Source organism: Calcarisporiella thermophila (genome assembly GCF_041956535.1).
Source record: "Calcarisporiella thermophila strain CBS 279.70 unplaced genomic scaffold VTP21scaffold_25, whole genome shotgun sequence".
Lineage (NCBI taxonomy): Eukaryota > Fungi > Calcarisporiellomycota > Calcarisporiellomycetes > Calcarisporiellales > Calcarisporiellaceae > Calcarisporiella > Calcarisporiella thermophila.
This window is the reverse complement of record NW_027192215.1, coordinates 419,359-434,768: the sequence shown is the minus strand read 5'-3', so window position 1 is coordinate 434,768 and position 15,410 is coordinate 419,359. Positions and strand designations below refer to the sequence as shown.

The 15,410-nt window shown below is 40.8% G+C and overlaps 5 protein-coding genes and 1 non-coding gene across 6 annotated transcripts; 5 read left to right on the top strand and 1 right to left on the bottom strand.

The window, feature by feature from the left end:
- Positions 1-44: 44 nt before the first annotated feature.
- On the top strand, positions 45-695 carry VTP21DRAFT_6168 (uncharacterized protein; the record flags this gene model as incomplete). The annotated part of the gene is made up of 1 exon (XM_069396769.1): positions 45-695. The coding sequence occupies one exon, from the start codon at positions 45-47 to the stop codon at positions 693-695; it is 651 nt and encodes a 216-aa protein (XP_069247437.1).
- Positions 696-1,128: 433 nt separating this feature from the next.
- On the bottom strand, positions 1,129-2,060 carry VTP21DRAFT_6167 (uncharacterized protein; the record flags this gene model as incomplete). Its single annotated transcript, XM_069396768.1, has 2 exons — positions 1,129-1,170; positions 1,263-2,060. The coding sequence occupies 2 exons, from the start codon at positions 2,058-2,060 to the stop codon at positions 1,129-1,131; spliced, it is 840 nt and encodes a 279-aa protein (XP_069247436.1).
- Positions 2,061-2,165: 105 nt separating this feature from the next.
- On the top strand, positions 2,166-2,237 carry VTP21DRAFT_t264. Its single transcript has one exon. It is a non-coding gene; the product is annotated as a tRNA-Cys (tRNA).
- Positions 2,238-6,323: 4,086 nt separating this feature from the next.
- On the top strand, positions 6,324-8,139 carry VTP21DRAFT_6166 (uncharacterized protein; the record flags this gene model as incomplete). Its single annotated transcript, XM_069396767.1, has 7 exons — positions 6,324-6,390; positions 6,481-6,545; positions 6,620-6,702; positions 6,796-6,925; positions 7,020-7,592; positions 7,700-7,875; positions 7,962-8,139. 7 exons carry the CDS (start codon positions 6,324-6,326, stop codon positions 8,137-8,139), a joined length of 1,272 nt encoding a protein of 423 aa, XP_069247435.1.
- Positions 8,140-9,430: 1,291 nt separating this feature from the next.
- On the top strand, positions 9,431-11,243 carry VTP21DRAFT_6165 (uncharacterized protein; the record flags this gene model as incomplete). Its single annotated transcript, XM_069396766.1, has 3 exons — positions 9,431-9,546; positions 9,629-10,445; positions 10,530-11,243. 3 exons carry the CDS (start codon positions 9,431-9,433, stop codon positions 11,241-11,243), a joined length of 1,647 nt encoding a protein of 548 aa, XP_069247434.1.
- Positions 11,244-13,047: 1,804 nt separating this feature from the next.
- On the top strand, positions 13,048-14,937 carry VTP21DRAFT_6164 (uncharacterized protein; the record flags this gene model as incomplete). Its single annotated transcript, XM_069396765.1, has 5 exons — positions 13,048-13,961; positions 14,084-14,219; positions 14,280-14,597; positions 14,671-14,770; positions 14,837-14,937. The coding sequence occupies 5 exons, from the start codon at positions 13,048-13,050 to the stop codon at positions 14,935-14,937; spliced, it is 1,569 nt and encodes a 522-aa protein (XP_069247433.1).
- Between the last annotated feature and the right edge of the window lie 473 nt (positions 14,938-15,410).

Genomic DNA, 15,410 nt, shown 5'->3' with positions numbered 1-15,410 from the left:
ATAATCAGGCTTTATTTGACAGGAATATTGGAAGGCAATCGGAAATGGAACGTAGATACTCTGTGCTCCCTACTGAAAAGCTAAGGAACGCGTGCCACCGCCGATACTGCAGCTGTTCTCTTGGATGGGAGCTCCGTTACCTCAACTTACCCCCGAGCTTAGTTGCAAAGGTCACGGAGTGTACTGATATACCGCAACAACACCCTCACCCCCGTTTCCCACTTTATCACTGCCACCTGGCCGGCAGGCCTGTCGTAGAATACTCCACCCGACAAGGACGTCACTTCCGGCGCAACGGCTCTCTAGAGCTGAACATATTGGTGCCTCAATCTTGGCCAGAGGCTGGATCTACACCCGAGGATTGGAAGAAAATCTGGACTTCCGTCCACAAACGACCCACCCTCCCAAAACACCGTGCGCTACGCTGGCGGATTCTTGTGGAACGAGTGATCACTAACTCGACACTTCCTGGTCACGACCCGAAGTGCACCCGATGTAACGCCTCAAGAGACACAATTCGTCATACTTTCTTCGAATGTCCTGAACTCACACCAGTGTGGCAGTGGGCGGAGAGGTGCATCGTCACCATCACAGGTCCCCCAGAATACTCCGGTGCTGACTGCTCGCAACCTCATTCTAGGAGACCTCACGGAATCCTCGAGAACAGCGAGACACGTAGCCCGAATTACTTTTGACTCGGTGTTGTGGCAAATCCACCGAGATCGGATCGCCTTTCATTTCGAAAGCACCCGAGCCTCACCCGAAATAATCATCAACCGGGCCAAACTAGATATTGAGGAAGTGATAGGAGCCGAACTAATCCGAGCACGAAAAAACCGGCAAATCGAACAGTTTCGAAGAAGGTGGTGCAAGCTGGGTGCGGTTAGAGAAGGAGCGATCGGAGCGGCACTGATACTGGGATAACGCAGTAATTCCTACCTTATCCCCTCCCTATCCTCTGCTTCCATCTGTTTACTACCCACCCCACCTCTCATGTTATCCTTTGATATCCACAGTTAGTTGGGTTTCACCATTCTCTTACCTATTTGAGCTGAAAGTCGATATGACCAACATATCATTTCGATCTACGATATCACACAAAGCTTTAACTTTGGCTTCCCTTTCACTTTATTGCTTATAATAATGTAACAATTGTATTTTAGAGTCTTCCTATACAATAAAGACTCGGCATTGATCAAAAAAAAATATTGCTGACTGCACCACCTTCTTCGGAATAACTCTATCTCTCGTCTTTTTCGTGCCTTTATCAGTTCACCTCCGATAGCCTCCTCGATGTCCATTTTGGCACGGAGGATGATTGTCTCAGGTGATGCTCGAATGCATTCGAAATGGTAGGAGATTCGGTCCTGATGGATTTGCCATAACACCGAATCGAAGATGATTTGAGCCGCGTGTCTTACTGTCCTTGGGGCTTCTGGTAGGTCGCCAAGTACGAGGTTCCTGGGGCTCAGCACCTGAGTGTTTAGGGGGCCTGATATGGTGTTGATACACCTTTCCGTCCAATGCCACACTGAAGTGAGTTCGGGACATTCGAAGAAGGTGTGGCGGATGGTGTCCCTCGGAGCGTTACAGCGGGTACATTTCGGGTTATGACCAGGGAATGTCGAGTCTGTAATTACACGCTCTACGAGGATTCGCCAGCGTAGTGTGCGGTGTTTTGGGAGTGTTGGCCGTTTTTGGATGGAGGTCCAGACCTTTTCCCATTCCTTTGCCGTGGATGTGACCTCTGGCCAGGATTGGGGCGTCAGCGTTTCTGGTTCCGGAGAGCCATTTCGCTGGAAGTGCCTTCCCTGTCGAGTGGAGTATTCCGGGACGGGCGCGCCAGCCAGGTGACAATGGTGAAGTGGGAAACGAGGAGGAGGATGTTGTCGGGGTATGGCAGAACATTTCGTGATTTTCTCTACTAGGTTGGGGGGCAGGATAAGGTATCCGTGTTCCCATTCTAAGGAAAAATCGTTATAGCGACGTTCGCACGCTCTTTTTAGCCTTTCCGTGAGTTGCGCAGAATATCTACGCTCCATTTCCGATTGTATCGGCATGTTCCGCTCCACTCTTGGAAAAACTTAACTAGGAACTATAGTCGTGACTGCTAATTATATTTACCGTGACAAAAATTAAACTGCTCCAATTAAATTGTGGTGAAGGGAGAGCTAGCTCAACGGTAGAGCGTGAGACTGCAGATCTTAAGGTTTCGGGTTCAAATCCCGAGTTCTCCTTCTTGACTTTTTCTCAAGCGCTGGATAGGTTTTTATTGCTATTTTAAAATTACTATTAACCAAACAATACAGTTAGGAATTTTGAATGAAAATAAATATAATCCAAGGAGACGAAATATCCTTTTTCCTAAACAGTTGACTCCAATACGACTGTGCCGAATACCCTATCAGCTGTACCTGTCCCTCCCTGGATTCAGCGTCCTAACATCTCCATCCCTTATACACATTAAAAATTTTAGTCTATTTTTTTTTGTTTTTGCTTCTCCTCGTATTTCTGCTTTCCTATCCTTGAAAAATAGGAAGGCTAAATACAATCTCTGTATAACCCCCGATTCTTTCATGGATTTCTTGTTTTCTGATACGTTTATTAATCTCCTTTAATAGGCACGAAAAAGGATATTTTCTAATAAAGATTCTCCTAACAAAAAAATAAAGGGAAAATAAATGTAAAATATAATGTCAAAAGAAATATATTAAGTCAAAAAACTCTACTAGATGTAGCATAATAAGACAATATAAACAAATTCAAAAGAAAAGTTAATAAGACAAAAAAAAATGGAAAAAATGGGCTGAATCTCTTCCTATCTCTGGTAGAACTTACTACTGCTTCGGTAGCTAATTGATATTTTCATCCAGCTCCCATAATATCAGAAACTCCTATTGTCACTTTATGCCTTGCTAACGTAGAAGAATGTCAAGCTGCTATTGATATAGAGATCTACTGTCACTATCACTCTACGATCAGATAAATTTTTCAGTAAAAGATCTCATAGAATGTTTGAAATAATAAAGGTAAATTTGAGCTCTTAGTTTACTAAGCATAGTTATCAATTAATCAACACAATGATTTAGGATCCTGAAATGGATTGTCAATATTTAAAATCTCCTAGAGAGATAGAGTTTTCAATTTTAATAACTCTTAAATTGAGAGAAATCGTCGGAAGAACAAAATTTAGAATAGAAAATACCTGAAGCTACATTGAATTTTCAATCAATTACTTAAATATCACTTTCAATATAAAAGAAAATTTTTGATCGTACATTATCAATTGTTTTCATGGTTAAGGACTTATAAAAAGTTTTACATATCTTTGGATTAGATGACGCTTCTCCGCTTCGAAATATGACAACAATGAGTTCCACAGAGAACCATATCAGGAGGACATTTAGGCATTTCAACTGGTACTGCTTTAGAAAATGTGATATATACGACTAGTATGGTCGCAATAATAAAGAGTTTCATTGTAAATAGGCAATGGTATTTGCAATCGGAGGCCTCCAGCTTAATAAATCAAGATACTGTTGCTCTATTTATATCATTTCTATTTTCCCAAAGGTATAAAATGAGTTGTTTCCCAGGAACATATTCCCACGAAAATAAAAAAGTTTCTAATAAGCTTTTATAGCTATCGTAGAGGATATTATCTCGTAATCAGTTATTGAAAAATTATGATATTGTCTTTTTAACCACAGTAAAATAGACAATATCATAAGTATCAATATCCTGGTTCTACATTAAAGAAACTAGACATATCTTTGATAACTAAAATATTATATAAATTCATTCTACTTTTAATATCATCCTATCAGCTCTCAAATTGCTTTTATTCCTGAATAAATGGGGTGTTACTTTTTTTCACTAAGGTTTTGGGAATAAAACTTCATCTAGTGGGATATAAAAGCAAATCACTAAATTTAAACTTGCACTAAGCGTTTACCACGATAGAAGTTCAATAATTGACTTTAACAGTTTAATAGAAGCCGACCAAGTCAGTTTTAGGTTGAAATAAAGCGAAGAAGTTTGATTTTAAAGAGAACAATTTGAATGCTATTTACTCTGCCGTAACCCAGACTATTCATATTTGTTCCTTTACCTCTAAAAGCACGACTCCTACCAAAGATCATTCACACTTCTTTTTTTCAGCTCAATTAGTGCAGCCTCTCCCTTTATAAGTCATTTGGAATGCTTTACCCGAGGTAAAATTTCAAAATCCTGGCCTTTTCCTAATGAATTGAATATAATGTTCGTTGTTTTTTCTGGTAATATTATACTATATGAATATGTGTGACAGTCAACTGCGAAAGAAACTGGTAATTTTCTCCAATGTTTTAATTACTAGCAAAGTGCAATATCATTCACCACCCATTGATCTTTAGATATTGGTGTTGTAGGATCATGCGTCTTAAACTTATTGCCAGTAGTGTTGGAGTAAGCCATTTCGCCAGACCTGCTATTGCCATTCATTTATCTAAAGCTCTACAATATAGAGATATAAATTCAGTATACCAGTACAATTTTATATTTCGCAATATATCATAAGCAGATGAAATAATATGAGTGTTACTTTGTGCTCAAATTGGTTGTTCTGGTACAACTTTACATCCATTATACTTAATGCGACCCTTTCTTCTCCAAATTTCATGGTTTTATGATGTCACACTTTACTGTCCCAGTATAGTATACAAACAATCCTTTATTTTAATAGCATCTGAGCGAATTAATCGGAAAATATTAAATTTTGAATACCTTGAAAAAGCCCACTAAAAAAATGTATATATTTGTATTGAATGCTGATATACTATGGAGACAGTAGGCATTTACTAGACATCTAAAGGGCTCATTTCGAATTAGAGAAAGTTTTTAAAAGTTATATTTGCAATTCATTCCTTGAGATTCTGTATAACATAATGAAAATTCATATTGAGCTTACCTTAATCAATGCCTTAAATAAATATATTTCTACTATGAATTACTTAGATTATGAGGTCCTCTAGTATGTGGTTTGAAGGAAGAGTGCTTCTCCATGCCCCATCCCTTAGATTATCATCTTTGTTGAATATTCACGGCTTTTATAAATACAATCCTTTCTATGCTGCATTTAATTCTGGATATTATATGCCAAATACCCTTAGTGATAAAGATATTTAGAAGTGCTAATAATTGTAGAATGGCCACTACTTATAGATACACAGATAGTATAGAAAAACGCTTAGTTAAAAGGATAAAGTGTATTAATATATCTGCAATATATTCTCATATACAGCGTAAGCGTCCAAAGGATTTAGATAAGGCAAAAATGATGCAGGGAACTTCTGTGAAAATAATTAACAATATACCAGTGAAATGGTAAAGCCTATACTGTATGTAAGGAATGATCATTGTATCATTTTAATCAAACACATTTATAGAATCCAGGATTTGGGATGGCAAACTTTAATTGTTATAAAGGTACTGGCATACTTGCATTAATCTAAATATCTCATGTGCCGCTCGTGATCCAAAAATTTCTGATTACCTTAATGAGGATGCATGTATTGTTATTTGGGAGTCATTGGGAACCTCTGGCAAAAAAGCGAAGCGGAGATGAATTAACGCGTAAATATATAAGCCCTGACATCTGACGAACTTGTGCATCATTCCCAAATCTAAAAACCATGCGTAACCATGTGGATTTCGCACTCATTACTTTCTCGTTGGCTTATTAATGACTCCTATTAATCCTGTCGTATGACTGGCCCCTCATTGGATTATGTCAATCTGGCCATTCTTGATCCAGCGATAGAAAGTCTATATTTGCCATATGGTTAAGTATATATGAGCAAGCATACCTTATGCACTTCTATGCATATGGTGCAACGCTGAGTAGTCGGACGGTTAGTCAACATTGCGTCGACGGGCGGGAGGGGCGAGGTAGTATGCCAGTTTATATGTGAATAAAGAGCATAAGCACATATTCTAGATATTCATCGACCTATTCCCACGGATTAGCATGAAGATCAAATTCATCTAGCCGCTCATTCTCAAACTTGGCTCTCCAAATTTTTTCAAATATCCATAGTGGTTCCAGGTCAAACTGGGAAGGTCGGGACTGCTTTTTGCCGGTGTTACCTTTTGTTGAATAACAAAGTGTAATTGCAAAACAATCTTCACTGATTGGCTGGAATCCCCTGCTCGCTTGGATATTTTGGAAATGCTAGAAAAAGTGCTCCCAGGTTGTGATCATTTATATATACCCAGTCCCCAATTAGCCGACTTGACTCCCTTTCGGTATTCTTATCCCACCGCACCTAATACCACTATATCGTATGGCGACACTAGGAGAGCTGATATGGATTAGCGTTAGGCCGGTCCTAAAGATTTTCATTGCTTCTGGTAGGGCTGGGCGCCAATTTTCTATTGATGGATTGTGCGCGCAAGCGTAAATTTATTTCTTATTCTCGCCTTTTCTTTTTCTGATGCTAGCCGGAGGTGCATTGATGGCGAGAGCAGGTATCCTAGACGGGATGGGGCTAAAGTTGATATCCAAGGTGAATAAGCTTAACGGTAGAAAGAAAAAATTAGCCTTATGAAAAATCCATTCTCACGGCCTTCCTCGTTCTAGGTCATCGTCAACTTCTTATCTCCCTCTTTACTTTTTTCGAAGACCGTTGCGGGTATCAGCTTAGAGAATATCGAAGATGTTGGGTGAGTTTTAACTGAAGGACCAAGGCATTCTGTTCATTCTGATAACCGGGGAAGGTGGGCTCTGACTCTTACTACATTACTTTGTGGCATTAGGGTCATAGCTTTGATAGCAATTTTCTATTTAGTCATGGGATTCCTGTTAGGGTGCCTTATTAGACGTTTCTGCCGTTTGCCAGGCAACTTTTCCTATGCGGTCATCGCAGTATCAACTTGGGGTAATTGGGTAAGTGGACCTGTTAGAGCATTTGCTCCGAATTACTATGGTAATTCTGCTTGCACTCACCTCTTTCTATCCATAATATGAACTGCATTGTTAGGGTGATATACCGATTGCCGTTCTAATGTCTCTTGGTGAATCGCCACCGTTTCGTAAGGGTGATAGTGATACGGGTGTAGCCTATGCATCGGTCGTCTTGGCGGTATTTAATTTAACACTTTGGGGCGCAGGATACAAGCTTTTCCAATGGGATTTTGCCAAAGTATCGCAAAAAGAGTCGAGCCCGCCGGAAGACAAATCTTCTACATTGGAAACGAATGACATGGAAAGCCATAGTGTCCAGGAAGAGGAGGAGGTTATCACTGTGATTTCATTAGATACCAAACCTCAGAAGCTTCCTTCAGAGCTAGAATTTTCCAAAACCTTTCCCAAAAAAGAGATGATTACTCCCGATACCAACAGAATTCGTTTAGTTGGGAAGCGTTTCAGAAGACTGAGAGAGCAGCTAGGAAACGCCTTCAATCCTCCCAATATTGCTCTGCTAGTAGGCTTGATTGTTGCATTGATTCCACAACTCAGAGCACTTTTTGTTGTTACCCCAAACAATTCCAGTCCTCCTCTTTCGTTTTTGAAGGACACCGCTGATTCAATTGGAATGGCCGCAGTTCCAATGGTAAATATATTAGATTCATATTAATATCTTTATTCTTAAAAGTCTCCAGACGGGGCGTGTTTCTTTTTGATTCTTCAGTGAATTTTACTTACTCTCATTTGGAATAGGGATTAATATGCCTGGGTGGAGGCCTTGCTCGCCTCTCATTCAAATCAGTATCCCCCAAAGTCATCGTCCTCCTCGTGGTATCCAAACTCATTCTCCTTCCCATGGCCGGTATAGGTATGAATTTTGCTTTAACCTATGCAGCTCATTTGATCAATCCAGAGGACAAAATACTTAGGTATACCAGAATGCTTAGATAATGATGATATCAATAAATTCGTTTTTATTTATTTATTTATTTTTATTTTACTCCTTCTTTCTAAGGTTTGTCGTTTTATTTATTGGTTGCGTGCCCACTGCTTCTTCATGCGTAGTTCTCACTCAACTTTATTCCCCCGATGGAGAATCACGCGAAATTGGCAGCGTTCTGCTTGTGATGTACCTGGTATCCCTACTGACCATGACCGCCTTCCTAACATTTTATCTCCATGTTTTGGGGTAGGTCGAGAATTATGATTAAACATGAATTATAATATTCAAGCACATGTCAATACTCTATTTATTTTATTTATTTTTCCATTTCTTCTTCATTTACTTCATACCTATTCCCCATGCCTTTTTCCATAATCCTGTACACCTATTTATCAAATAAAACAGCTTTCAATCCAAAACTGATATTCAATGTGCGCTTCATTTTTCGCTAGTTGAATTATGAGTCCAGCTGATTATTAAGCCATTCGTAAATAGGAATGTTGGATGCAAATGTAATGCTTTTGATTTGGCAAAATCCAGTCGGAATATTCATCAGCGCGATAAGACCACTCTCTACGATATAAATATTCTATGGTACGTGTCATTATGAGTAGGCTGTGAAAAATTAGCTTTTCGACAAAAGTAGGAACACTAGCCTTTCATCGCATGATAGTATGAAATAAGTATCATCCATTCAATCCGTTTGATTAAAGTTCCAGCGACGCTTGTATGGCTATTCCCAATGCTGGCAGGATGCTGCCAAAGTTGGTACTTTCGGAACCTGTGGAAGAAGTTGTTTCCTAGTATACTATTGCAAACATATTAATAACTTGTCAATCATTTTCTCAAACCCAGTGCTTACATTTCGAAGTTCAAATTCAGGCTGCGCCACAAGAATACCGAAACCCCGCACAAATGGCGCAAGTTAATTGGGCAGGAAAGATTGTGGATATGTTTCCAAGCACTCTTTGCAAGGCTTGCGCGATTAGCAAGGGAGTTACCGCCGAGGATGGTTTGACTCCGAGTGTTGAAATTGAATACAAGCACCTATCACTTGAGCTCTCCACGGGGGAAAATTTTATCCCGCTGCTAAGGGCTGTTTCTGTGGTTGTTTAGGGAATTAGAATCTTGCATTGATTTACCTGTGGGACTTACTTGCCTCGACATAAGGTTGATTTCAATTATGCCGAGCATATCTAAGCCCGCCTCGCTCCTAGGTCGGTTCTTCGCTACGCTGCCCTCAATGAAACTCCAGTAGTTTCCTATAGGCCCATTCAAGCCATTGCCCTCCCTTATCCCCCTTCCTCTCTCCTTACCATTGAGCCGATTAGAAGGAGCTATTTAATGTTAGCGGAGAGTGCTATTTTGTTGCGATATTTACGCACAAGGGGATATAAAAATCCATTGCTCTTGTCAGGGCCAGTTTGCGGTTGTGTAACGCTTAGTCGGTGGCACTTTCATGTTTATAGAACTCTACTTGTATTTTCATTTTCTTTAACACCGAAGGATCAGTAGGGTTGTAGTGGAGATTAAGAATCCCAATGGCCGATTCAATCAGACTTGAAGGGGGAGAAGAGAAGCTCCCAAAAACGCAAAATGACATTAAGGTGTACGCCTCAGATATGCCTAGGCTTCAGTTATTCTTACTTTTGTTAGGGTTTGTATTGTTCAGATTCGGCCATGAAAATGATTTTCATTTCTAGTTGACATGATAATTAAACCTTGATGTACTTTTGTAGTCTCGGCATTTCGTCGTTCCTCTACGCACTTGATCAAACCATAGTCGCCACAGCCCAGCCAAAAATTGCAGCAGAGTTCAATTCATTCGAATTAATCGCATGGATCACTACCCCTTATCTGCTTACCTCCACCTCGATTCAGCCTCTCTACGGCAAGCTCAGCGATATCTTTGGCCGTAAAATCGTGATGTTGTGGTGTGTTTGGGTCTTTGTGATCGGAAGTGTCATTTGTGCTGCGGCTCCTACTATGCTGACATTGATTTTGGGGCGAACTATTGCCGGAATAGGTGGTGGTGGACTGCTGAGCGTGACGATCATTATCCTTGCAGATATAACAACCGAGAGAGAGAGACCTACGTATATGAATCTTATCAATATTGTGTTTGTAGTTACAGACGGATTGGGACCATTTATTGGAGGTGTGTTTTCCGATGCAGTGTCATGGAGATGGTGTTTTTGGATAAATCTGATTACGCTTCCATTTGTCACCTTCACGCTGGTTCGGTATCTACACTTGCCAATACCGGGCGGTTCTTTGCAAGAGAAGATTAAGCGCATAGATTTCCTTGGGATGATCTCGATGGTGGTATTTTTGGTGACTTTTCTACTTGCCATGACTTGGGGGGGAACTGAGTTCGCATGGAACAGCGGAGTAGTAGTGGGGTTGCTTGTTGCAACCGTAGTGGGTATAGTCATTTTTATATTAGTGGAGCATTATTTCGCGACCGAACCGCTATTGCCATTGAGACTGCTGCGTTGGAAGTACAGAAATTTCCCAATTATCATGGTCACTAGGTGCACCTTGTTCTTCAGTCTGGTAAGATCAAAAAATATTTCCTAAATGTATCTTAAATTTATTATTGTTTGCGTTTGATTTCATATCCTACTCTATCCTTATTAGTTCGGAGTCGTCTTTTACATCCCTCTATTCTTCCAGCTTGCTCGCAACACCTCCGCCATCATTTCGGGTGTGCATCTCTTTCCATTCCTTTTTGGTGCATTTATTTTTTCCACCCTCGCCACATTTATCGTCAAGCGAACTGGATCCTACCGCTCGCTCTGCATTATTGGGATGGGAGTTTTGGCCATCTCAATGGGCCTCACTTCAACCCTTTCACGCTCTAGCAGCTTAGGGCAGGAAATAGGCTATCTATTGATTGGGGGCGCTGGACTTGGTTTCGCCGTTCAAACGCAACTCATCGCTGTACAAGCAGGCGTAGATGACAAGGATGTCGGAACGGTGACTGCTGTCGCCACCACCATGGCGAATCTTGGCGGTTGCATATGCCTGCCGCTAATCGGCTCTATTACGAACAACGCGTTTCAGAACCACATTATCCAGCAAATGCCAGGATTTCAGGTGACAATGAATGATTTGAACCCGGAAGCTCTTGCCCATCTCTCACAAGATCAACGGGAAATAATAATCAATGCTTACGTGGAAGCCATTCAATTGGCATTCAGAGTGTTGGCAGGCATCACGGTGTTTGGATTTTTGGTGATTTGTGGCCTAAAGCATGTGCCATTGAGAGGGAACAAACCTGAGAATGTAGAAGTGGAAACGGAAAAGCCGCAACATTCCCATAGCGAGGTCACGATCAATACGCCGAGCTAAAAGCTCTCTACATATGTGTTATCGGATCTTGGGGAAAAAATGTAACGGAAGCTTCTCTGTAGGACCAGGAAATCAGGATGAGCATCTGCGTCTTAGCTGCTCGAGCACATTGATGACCTGCTTAGTTAATGTAGCACTACTCTATAATACTAATTCAATAAGAATAATTAGTCTCGATACCAGCCCAAATATACAGTTTTGTTCAACCACTATATAATAAATGCATCTATATAATATTTATTTTATGATAAGAAGATCTCTAGACCAAGTATCACCTATAACTATCGGAGCCATAACCTTCTGAAAAATGAGGGCTAGTGAATGTTCATTTGCCAAAGATAGAGGGCAGATGGTGCAATTTTTCTCTTACAGTTGTTTTAGAGCAACGGATCGAAAAGAGGACGTACGTCGGAGCTGCGAATTCCAAACTTAATCAGGCCATATTTTCAGCCAAGACGTATTTTTGACTGTGCATACATGACGCATTCTGAGAAATCCTCAATCTTGAAGCACGCTATTTCCAGATTTTTTTTGTGATACCACACACACTTTCGATGCAGAACCTTGCGAGCGCTGCTATTCCTATAGAACATAGTGTATAATCTGGTGTCATTTTTTTCCTATTATCTCAGCGTTACAATGTTTAATAGAATTGCTTATCTTGATTTTATAGACGTATATGCTTTGTGGAACGTCTTTGCCCCGGCAAATATACATCTTTCTTTGTTTAGGTGCATCTGTCATACAGGAATGAGAATCATGCATGCCATAGATTAAGCCAGACATCGCCTCAATATGCTCCAGTAATCTCTGCTGCTTCTAATCTACCCTCATCACTATCCGAGGTAACAAGAAATTAATATCGTCCAATGCTCTAAATAGGGAAATTTGTAGACTCCTGAAAATATGCACTGGGCCGTGAGAACTATTCTACATGATACAGAACGGACAAACCATACCAAACAAGGCCATTGAATCAGTATCCTTGTTCCAACTTTGCAGACATAAGGTCGAACATGCACTTCATGAGAATGGCATAGAGATGTGATGGTCACATCCCATCTATCACCATGGATCCTTTGATGAGAGAGTAGTAGATAAAGGTGTGACGTCTTACAAACTGTAAAATATCGGCATTAACTAGAATGCCATGAAATTTAATATAGAGTTTACACAGTTTGAAAATAGAGGATAAAGTAAGGGTATTAGACCTACTGTCAAATGTCAAAGTATATCTTCCTTTAAAAACGCAATTTGTGGATTGTGTTTACTGTACTAGTGGACAGGCTCATGCCTTCATGATAGCAAGGCATTCTCAGTACTTTGCACATCCTATACTATCCAAGAAAGGTTCAGGGCTAAATATCTGCAATCTTGGCTTAAATCTTGATTTGAATTAGAGTGTATTTGTTTAACTCAGATTTGTGGCTGTTCGGGTGACCAGCCTCGAGCTTGTAAGACCCTGAGAAAGAGCTCAAGGCTTATGGGTGGAACGCAAAACGAGAAATGGGCGAAAAAAAGCCGGCCGTGGAAAGGGCTCGGAACAGCGGAACCCCTCCGGTGGCTACAGGCTTCGGCACAGCATAGCCCGATTTCTCCTTTCTTCAAACTCACTATTGAGCGGCGTCGTGTGCGAACTTTGTTTCTGCTACAGCAATCCTGCCTAGAGCTCGTAAGCTTTTTCAACCCAGAGCAAGCGCTGACAAAGAGTACTTAAAAGGTCAGACTAAATTTGAAAGCCGTGGAGTTTGAAAGCGTCGATTTTCCCCCGTGGTTTTCTTGGTAGAGCGAGAAATGGGATGACATGCATTCGCACTACTGGACACTCTCCACGCAGCTTTCGGATCTCTCCTCCCAGATGTCCAGGATAGAGAGGATCATTACCAATGAACTAAATCCTAATGCTACGAATTCTCTTCATTCTGATGACTATGCGCTAGTAAAGAAGTCAAACACCTCCGCTTCACGAGATAATAGCTCCAACATGGTCTCAGCTCGGGTACAGAGTAACCTTGATCCAAATGTAGCACTTCTATCCGGAGATGGCCTCCGATTCCAGCTCACACTTAATTCGCTTGGCGATCTCCTTAACTTGCTCTCTGCTCAGTATGCTAGCGATTCCAGTCTCCCAAATGAATTCCCTTTTCTTACCCAGATCTCCAGTGCTAATGAGGACTTTCCACGGTCCAACCGCTGCACCCTCTTTAGAATACGCGAGTTTCCCCAACCGTTTAAAAATAATGACCTAATGCTGCCTGTTAGACCATTGCCACTTCATTGTCAGTTTGCGGACCAACTCTTCCATATTTATACAAGCGAGTGCTTCTTTCCACTACACCACCCAGAATGCACAGAATTTTTAGAGGAATACTATCGCGATAAACTCGACCCTTCTTTGGTTAATACAGCCATTGCTTTTTCGGCTGCGCATCTTGTTCTGGCGCACAAGCAGACCCCGATGACAAAATCATTATATAGTATGGTAGGAGGTTTGCTGAGCCAGGCGAGATCCTCTTTGGAATCTGTGTTTGATACTCCGACCCCTCAGGCTGTTCTCGCCTTTCTCAATATGGCAAGTTGTATGCGAGTCTTTGGGCGAATAGAGGATACCTATACATACTATAAACAGGCTGCTTTAATGGCACTCGCACTTAAAATGGATAAAGAGAATCCGCACGAAATCAATCCAACTCAGAGAGAGTTCCAAGTAAGAATCTGGTGAGTTAATTTTTCAAATGATCCTCGAGAAATTTCACTATGTTTCATATTGCACCTCTACCCCCTCATTCTCTTCTCCCATACATGACAAATCTCTCATTTTTTCTTTCTTCTCTTCTCAGGTGCACTGTCTGTAAATATGAGCTCTGGTTTGTTTATGTCGGAGGAAAGTCGGTCACCATCGATTTAAATGTTATACGCAATTCACCCAAACCAACTTTGCGGGAGACGGACGGAGAAAAATACAAAAATTTCCTGGTGAATATTCTACAAGTCTACTAGATACCTACTGAAGGGATCTAACCCGTGATTTACCAGCTACTCTTCCAGATGGACTTGGCGCTATGCGACAAAATGTCCAAAATAGCAGAGATAGACTGGTCACTCTCTGACGATGCCATCATGCTAGATCTTTTTGTTTTGTCCGCATTTCTACAGCAAGAGCACCGGAAAATAATGCAACAATATCCCAGTATAGGTTTTCGAGGCTCACTCACCTTCGAGATCGGATCTGATTTCTGGCTCTACTGGTGCAACCTGTGGCAACAGTTTATAGTATCAAATGCGCCTGCGAAGAGATTGGACACCGAGCTGATGCAGCAATTACAGAGGAAAGCCTATGAGGAATATACCAAGGTGAGGAAGGACTATCGACTTTGTCGCGGACATCTGTTGCCCAAGCTCACTTTCTTTTCGTATTATCCAACAGGGGCTCTTCAATCTTATTCGAATCTTACAGGAGGCAATCCGTAACCAATCTTGGTGTGAATACTCACCCTTCATTCACACTCACGAAATTTGCAAGCTGAGTAAAGTCATTGCAAAGATACATCCCAGTAAGAGAATACGGCGAATTTGCTTCCAAAACCTTGTAGAAACGCTTCGGTTGTTGCGCACGATGACCGCCACAAGCGGAGTAGTAGAGCAATGGCTTTCCTATGAGCTCATGGAGACATTGAAGGAGATAAAGCCATGAGTGATCATAAAATAGAAGCGGAACTCATATGGACTTTTTAACACCGCTTCCTATTTTATTTCCCAATTTTACCTGTAATTTTATTTAATGTTTATAAACGTTAGAACAAAAAGTGCATTTGCAGCTTTCTCTTTTGTTGTAAATCTTGTGGGACGGTTGTTTCTTACTATCAAAATTATTTTGTATATGATATTTTCATAATGAAAAGATGATTAATATGAATTCTTATTTCAAGACCCACCTTTATTTGTAAAGATAGCTACATGTAAATGTATTGTATCTCCTACTTGCGCCTAGATTATGCGCCATCTTGAGCAAAATGGCTTAGGAATATAGGCTTATGAAAAAGAGTTCAGGACTTTCTTCTACGTGAAGATTTAACCAATATATGAATTAATATTGAGTACTCGAGTCCAAGAAGAAGAACTTAATCCTTCTATTTCCCTTTGGGCGAGAGCCCAAGGGGAACGAAG